Source organism: Mchenga conophoros, linkage group LG19, assembly GCF_057382185.1.
Source record: "Mchenga conophoros isolate Kocher_MC1m ecotype Shallow Benthic linkage group LG19, M_conophoros_male_GT1.1, whole genome shotgun sequence".
Classification (NCBI taxonomy): domain Eukaryota; kingdom Metazoa; phylum Chordata; class Actinopteri; order Cichliformes; family Cichlidae; genus Mchenga; species Mchenga conophoros.
The window spans coordinates 31,891,964-31,899,846 of NC_140544.1; the positions used below are offsets into that span (position 1 = coordinate 31,891,964).

The window sequence follows — 7,883 nt, forward strand, 5'->3', positions numbered from 1 at the left end:
AGCAACTCATAATGGACACTTAGTAGTTTGTATGCACGTCATCACAGATGGACCCACTGTTTCAGCGTAGGTTCTGGCAGTGGGTCCAAGGACTTCATCGTGATACCTAATGGCAGTCAGGGTGCTGTTGCCTAGCCTGTAGAGGTGCAGCTAATGGTCCTGCTGGTAGGTTAAGGACCGATGGAATGTCAGTGCTCTTGAGACTGTGCTGGGACACAGCAAACCTGGCAATAGCACATATTGATGTGCTCTCCTGGAGGAGTTGTACATCCTGTGCAGCCTCTGTAGGGCCCTGGTATTTCCTCGTGGTACCTCTAGTGACACAGAGCCTAGTGAAACAAGACAAAGATGAGGGGGAAAAAAAAAATTTTTTTCAGTGGCCTCCACCTGTAAAACTATCCACATTTTGGAGGTTGTCCTATTGTTGCCCCTCTAGTGCACCTGCTATTAATTTCAAAGCAGCTGAGCCTCTCTGCTACTCAGTTAAACTTCAGTACCCCAGAACTTTAACCGACCTGATGCTGTTCTCTGATTAAGAAGTGCTCCTTTCATTTTTCTGTGCAGTGTACGTTCCTAAAATGGAAACAGTTTTTAAATGAAACAATGTTTGTTGTGTGAAGTCATGAATGACAAGAGTCAGTTGATTTCATTTTCACATTTTATTGAAATGAGTCAGACTATGCAGAGCTCCAGTCTTAAGGCAGTATACTTGATTAATTGATCAAACACTACCTCCAAAAAAAATACCATGTCATCTCCCCGCCATCTTCTGCATCTGCTGTCCTGCTGTCATTCTTCAACTGCACCTCGTATGACGTCAACCCCTTCTCCTCAACCTCCACCTCCTTCCCTCCATGTGTCCCGTTTCCTCCCTCATCTCTAGAATCAGGTGGCTGTACATCAATCTTCGACAGTGGCAACTGCTCCAAGTGACTAATCCTTTCACTTTCCTTCTGATTCAGATCGTTCGCTTGCTCTACATTATAAACTTCATTTTCACTTCTCTCATCTGAATCCTTTTTTTCATACGGTGACTCCTCCTCCCTCAACTTATCTAAACGCTTCACCTCAGATTCATTCCACTTGCCCTTTAAGGCCCTCTCCCCAAAACCAAAATCATCTAAATTAAGTCCCGTCATCGCTTCAAATGCAATTCCACTTTCTTCTTCACCATCATCATTATACTTTACTGCTTTTCCCAAGAACCTGTCCCGGCTGTGCATCTCATTACTGTAACGATTTGTGGTCCTCTGTTGTTTTCTTATGCTGTCCAGAGGGAGGCTGACTGGTAGAAACTGGTCCTTTGCTGTGTACGACTGATCCGACACCAGTAATGACCCACTGCTGGCAGAACCTTACAAACAACAACAAAAAGTAATTTTAATTTTTTAACTGACTAACAGATTTAATGTTCGTATACAATTGGATGTTTTACAGTTTTCCATGACTGTATATTCGATTTTTGAATACACAGTTAAGTCCATACATTTATTTGGACAATGACACATTTGTAATTTTACCTTGCTACACCATCATAGTGGGGTTTTAAACACATGTGTATATATAAAAAACTATTTAAATTGTACACTTTCAGCTGTAATTTTAATCATTTAACAAAAGTATTGTATCAGCTAGTTAGGATTTAAAGCTTGAAGTTATATTTGGTAGCTGTTCACTGGAACTCAAAAAATGAAATCCAGAGGTGTCAGCGGCAGAACATTAAGTGAATCCCCTGCCAGGCCTTCTCAATCACCAACTGCAAACGATTTGTATCCAATTAATTAAGAAAAACATCTTTATATTTCAAATTATATTCGTTTGTCATCTTTGAGCCTCTGAAAATTGACAGCTATGTGTAAAAATGTCTGCAATTCCCAAACAGTCGATGCAAAATGCTGAATATCTTAAATTAAAAAGGTATAATAATGAGATTGTTACAGACCTTCCATCATAGCCCTCCGGGGCTTAGGAGTCACACACCGGGACTCACAACATTCACATATGGAGTCATCACCAGTAAGCGCCCTCCACCTGTTATAGCATATGTATTAACAGTCCCCCTGGAAACAGCTGGGAAATCTACAGTTCTGTTGGTATATCATCCTATTATTCCTCACCTGTTGCCCCTGTACGTGCAGGATTTGTGCACAGGACTTGGATCCTCTGACGTGACAAACAACCTGCAGTAGATACTGACCTAAAACAGAAACGGGATTATGCCACAGTGCTTAGCTGTGTAAACTGAGAGAATCATAGATGGTCTACTCTCACCTCAGTGTTTGGATCAGCAGTAAACTGGAAAGCCAACACGGAAAGTCTCACAGTCCTATCTGTCTGGGAAACAAACTCAGAGGTCCCCAGGTCTCCCTTGCTGTCCAGCATACAGCTGCAAACATCAATGACAACAATATGGAGTAAAAACCCAAAAATTTAAATATGTAGCTTTTTCTAAATCTCACATTCGTCACAGATTCACTCTTTTTCTCCACATTTAGTTTAATCAGGTCACTCTATCCACACTACATACCCAAAGTTGTCTATGATGGAGTACTTCAGGGACGATCTAGAGCCACTAGATGGAGCTGCATAGCAGCTACGTATGTAGAGTTTTCCTCCAGCAGGCAGATGAGGAGCAGAAACCTGGATATGAACCTTTTGCCCAAGCTGGTAGACCCGAGTGGTGACCGGTCTACTCCATGAATCTACAAATGTGAAACACGTTGAATGTGAAACACAAGTACCCAGCTGTTTAGGATCTGCCAAAGTCTGTTCTGCTGCATAATGCAGACACCCATACCATCCATCAGGGTAATCTGGTAGTCCGTGTGACGACTTTTCAGCCTTTTACGGAAAACAACTGTTTCCCAGGTTGGTTGGACAGCCAGTTGGTGCACATGATGGTTCCTGTGGAGGGCAGACGATTTGGAAGCTTTCAACACTAAGTGTTCGCACACCTTCTGTATAAAGCAAACCAACATGCCTAACCTTGGGTAGCGGCATTCAATATCTACATCCACCCGGTGCGCTCTGCTTGGAAATCGTTTTGGCGACGGCTCATAATGGAGCACGAATTTATAAACCAGATAACCGGGGGGCATCTGTCAGGAAAGGTCAGAAAGTGTCAATACAAGATGACAGATGCAGCGAGAGAGGGATTGAGCACCACCCATAGCTTACCTCACGTACGCCATCACAGGCGGTCAGTGGATACGAGAAAAGAAGGTCGCCGTATGGTCTAAGAAGCCCGTTGCTTTTACAACTGCTGCCTAACAACAGTTCCTCTGCTTCTGCGCCCAGACCGTAGAAAGCTGGTTTGATCCTGACGACAAAGTCAGATGTGGAGCAGGTTACAGAGACGTCCGGGAGGTAAGCAAAGTCTGACTGGATCTTTGCCTCGGGTTTCCCTGGTCGCATGGGTCCAAGTGTCACAGGTGCTGAAGCGGAATAGGACCTTCGGTAACCCAGCTGAGGCTCTGGAGGTGTGTCGGCAGGTAGCCTCTGGTTGGATTCTCTGTCTTCAGCTAATGGAAGTTTGATTTTCGGAGCGCCCAGTTTGAAAACCACTTTCCTTCTCGTAAGCGGAGAGTCATACGTGTCCGCCGCAGAGCTTAGAAGGCCAAGTGATAAAACGCTCCACAAAATAAAGGGATACCACTTTGTTTTCATCGCAACAGACGGACAGCGGTCCATCACTCCTTCTCTTTAATGCACGCGTAGAAACGTCGCCGTCACGGCTGAAAGCAATTAGATGCGATGAACCAGAACTATTTGGTCGATTTAAGCCCCTAAAATAAACCAATTCAATTCAATTTTATTTATATAGCGCCAAATCACAACGTAAGTCGCCTCAAGGCGCTTCATAGATACAGAGAAAAACCCAACAATCATATGACCCCCTATGAGCAAGTGTCACTGTCACTAGGTACCCTGGGGATCATCCAGAAACTGTGACACATCTTTTTTGGTACTGTTCTTTTACACAGAGATTCTGGAAGGAATTTAGCAGGTTTGTTATTGTCTATATTTTAAGGGAGTTTTCTTTACGATGGGAAAATGTTTTATTCTGTTTCTTTAAGTTCCCCAAGAAGTATGAGAAATGATAAATTTGTTAATACTTTTAGCTAAATTTTTTATCCATAAATGTAAGTTTACTAACAAAACACCATATTTCTGTCATTATTTTAAGGATGTGGAAATGTACATACAATCAATATCAGACTCCACCAACAAAAAGGCTCTCAAAACAATTTATGTATGTGAATTTTTGCGTGTATTCTTATAATTGTTACCTTTTTCTTTTACCCCTGGCTTTGTGTGTTCATGTTCTGTTGTTTTGTATACTTCATCTGTTCGTATGTTGTATACTCATTGTTTGTTAAATAAAGTTTATATATAAAAAAAAAAAAACTGTCACTACTGTCACTGTCACTACCCGATCCGTAGTTATGGGTCAGAGTATCTGTTAAGATGTTAAGAATAACAAGTATATCTTAAAATGTTTGCAATAATGAAGCATTTCAGTACAATGTAGACAAAAACGAAAAATAAAAGAAAGTTACGGATCAGGACTCGCCGATCCTTACTGCGCATGTGTAAAGTCTGACCGTACAAATCGGGTCTGTCACTGTTGTCACTTTTTTTTTTTTTTTTTAATTAAACTTTATTTACAAACAACAGTTTAACATACAAGGCACCATCATTAATCCGATTATGTTACATCCTCGGTTGAGCATTATAGCAAAACAAACAAACAAACAAAACGAACAAAAAACCCCCCCAAAAACAACAATAATAAGCACAAAGTTAAAAGAGTTAGCACAAAAATAAAGAACAGTCATTGAAGGATTCGAACCAAAGGCAAAAACTAACGTGCAAAAAAAGGGCAGTCGTGATTATAAAATAGGGAGTTTTTTGTTGTTTTTTAACATAGGTTAAACTCTTTAAATAAAACAACAAGTTTATGGGCTTTCTTGTTATTCACAAGTTTCAGCGATTTAGCCCAGAGTCTAAAGTCATTCAGCCATCTGTTTATACATGGTTTAGCTTTAAAGTATCTGCATTTGTGAATAAAAAATTTTCCCATTAACAAAATCGTCCTAATCAACAGGTCAAAATCTGCATTCTCAGCAAGTATTCCAAATTTTATTACTGTCACCGTCAAATGTGGTAACTGAATTCTCCTGGACTGTAGCCAGCTCCACATGTCAGTCCAGAAGGAGTGCACTGATTCACAGTTGAAAAACAAGTGATCCAGACTTTCAATATCATTTTCACAAAATGTGCAGGCGTTCACATCTAAATTAAATTTCCGTCTTAAGAATTCATTGGTTGGATAAACCTCATTAATGATTTTAAAGTGAACCTCTTTTGCTTTAGGGGAAAGAGGAAGTGAAATATACTTTTTTCTTATCGCCTTAACCTCCATGGTCTCAAATTCTTTAAGGATATAATTTCTTTTAACCGGATTAGGGAAAATTTCGTTTATCAAAATATTCCTGATCACTTTGTTTGTAAACCTGCTGTCACCAAATTCAACTCCAGCTATGCAGAGCTGCCTCAGTCCAGGAGAAATTTTAGAGTGCACAATATCTTCTTTTATCATTGATCTCAAAGGGACTGGAATGGCTTTCACTAGGGATTTATATCTCTTAACAGTACATCTTACATCAAATTTCTCACAAAACGTCTCATGCTTTAATAAGACCCCATTATCATCCATAAAATGAGCTACAGCCCAAATCCCTTTAGATCTCCATTCATCCACGTACACAGATTTCCTACACAAACGGATATACCTGTTGTTCCATATAGGGGTATTGTGAGGAGTAAAGTTATGTTTGTAGATTAATTTCCAGTAGAGAAGGACCTGCTGATGGAAAGCTGAGAGTTTAACAGGTAACGAACTGCAATCAAAGTCACAACGTAACAAAAAGTCTATTCCACCCATTTTGCCAAAAATCACACTGGGAATAATGTTCCAAAAGGAATTTTTGTTCCTAATGAAAGATCTTAACCATTTCAATTTTAGTACACCATTCATAACATCAAAGTCAATGGCATTAGCCCCACCCTCTTCATAATTCTTAATCATATCATTTTTCTTTATATAATGACATTTGTTCCTCCATATGAACCTAAAATTAAGATTATTTATAGATTTAATTAGTTTTGGAGATATGGGCAGAGAAAAGGCTGGATAGATTAGTCTGGATAGACTGTCCATTTTGGTTAGCAAAATTCTCCCAAACAGAGTTATGTCCCTTTGCAGCCACCTGTTTAAAATAGACTTACACTTTTCTATATTGGTACAGATATTCTTATTTTCAGTTGATGTCTTATCCTTGCAAATTACAATGCCCAGATACTTAACCTCTTTTTTAATCTGTATATTATCTATTGCTTGCAGGGTACACTCATGCAGAGCTAGAATTTCGCATTTATTAATATTCAGCTGTAGGCCAGAAGCTTTGGAGAAATGGTTGATCGCCTGTAAGGCTAAAGGAATCTGGTCTTCATTTTTTAGAAACAGGGTGGTATCATCTGCAAGCTGACTGATTATTATCTGTTCACCCATCACAGTTAACCCCTCAATGTGACTGTTTTTAATCAAAATAGACAACAGCTCAGCAACCATGATGAACAGAAGTGGTGAGCTGCTACATCCCTGCCTTATCCCTCTATTAACCTCAAACCTTGAACATGTACCATGTTCTAGCAAAACAGAGCTGTTAATGTCATTATATAGCATCTCTATAACATTATAAATTCCTCTCCAAAACCAAAAGACTGCAGAGTTTTTAATATGAACGTATGTTCAACTGAGTCAAAAGCTTTGTAAAAATCCAAGAACAGGATGTATCCTCTCTCTTGGATTAATTCACTGTATTCAAGGAGATCCAAGACCAGCCTAATATTGTTATGAATTAGTCTTCCTTTCAAAAAACCTGATTGTGTTTCACTGATGATGTTTGAGATGCCTTTCTTTAGCCTCTCAGCTACAGCTCCAGACAGGATCTTATAGTCAGTGTTTAGTAAGGTGATGGGTCTTAAATTGTCTAAAATTATTTTATCCTTGCCTGATTTAGGAATCAGGGTTATCAACCCTTGTTTCATGCTCGGCATCAGTTCTCTTTTCTCTATCGATTCCTTTAATGCATCAAACAATAAAGTTCTTAGGTCCTTCCAGAAGAATTGATAAAAATTAGTAGTGAGTCCATCTGTCCCTGGGGACTTGTTTAATGCCATTTTCATGACCACCAAATCCAGTTCCTCAATTTTAAACTCTGAATCACACAGATCTTTGAAAGGCTTGTCAATACATGGGATGAGATTATGAATCTTATCAAAGAAACTATCAGAATCAGCTGCTGAATATTCTGAGGAGTACAATTTGGAATAAAAAGTGAAGACTTCCTTTTCAATCTTTCTGAAATCTTTACATTCAGTCCCATTTATCAACAAGCTTGAGATTAGATTTCTCTGCTGTCTACACTTTTCCAGCTTACTAAAATATGAAGAGTTCTTTTCACCTGCCTCAATCCACTTGGCTCTCGATCTTATAAAGGCACCATGGGCTTTCTCTAGGTAAAGATCGTCCAATTTAGATTGTAACTCCATCAATTTATTCTTCTCTTGCACGTTTAGTTTTTCTTTACTACAGCACTGAGTTATTTCACGAAGTAAATTACTTTCATATTCCCGTTTTTCCCTGTTCAGTTCTTTGCAGAATTTTATAGTGAATTCTCTGATTTTGAATTTAACAAATTCCCATTTCTGTATATTACCCACTACTGAGTCATCATTTTTTATATCTATAATTATATGTCTAATTTTATCACAAAACTTGTCCTTATTTAAAAGGCTGGCATTAAATTTCCAATATC

The 7,883-nt window shown here is 39.1% G+C and overlaps 1 protein-coding gene across 1 annotated transcript; it reads right to left on the reverse strand.

The window, feature by feature from the left end:
• Positions 1 to 611: 611 nt before the first annotated feature.
• LOC146552694 (uncharacterized) lies at positions 612 to 3,741 on the reverse strand. Its single transcript, XM_085257944.1, has 8 exons — positions 3,178 to 3,741; positions 2,986 to 3,098; positions 2,798 to 2,904; positions 2,528 to 2,702; positions 2,272 to 2,386; positions 2,118 to 2,197; positions 1,943 to 2,031; positions 612 to 1,354 (listed from the first exon to the last, which is right to left on the reverse strand). Exons 1-8 carry the CDS (start codon positions 3,688 to 3,690, stop codon positions 729 to 731), a joined length of 1,818 nt encoding a protein of 605 aa, XP_085114070.1. The 5' UTR covers positions 3,691 to 3,741; the 3' UTR covers positions 612 to 728.
• Positions 3,742 to 7,883: the final 4,142 nt, after the last annotated feature.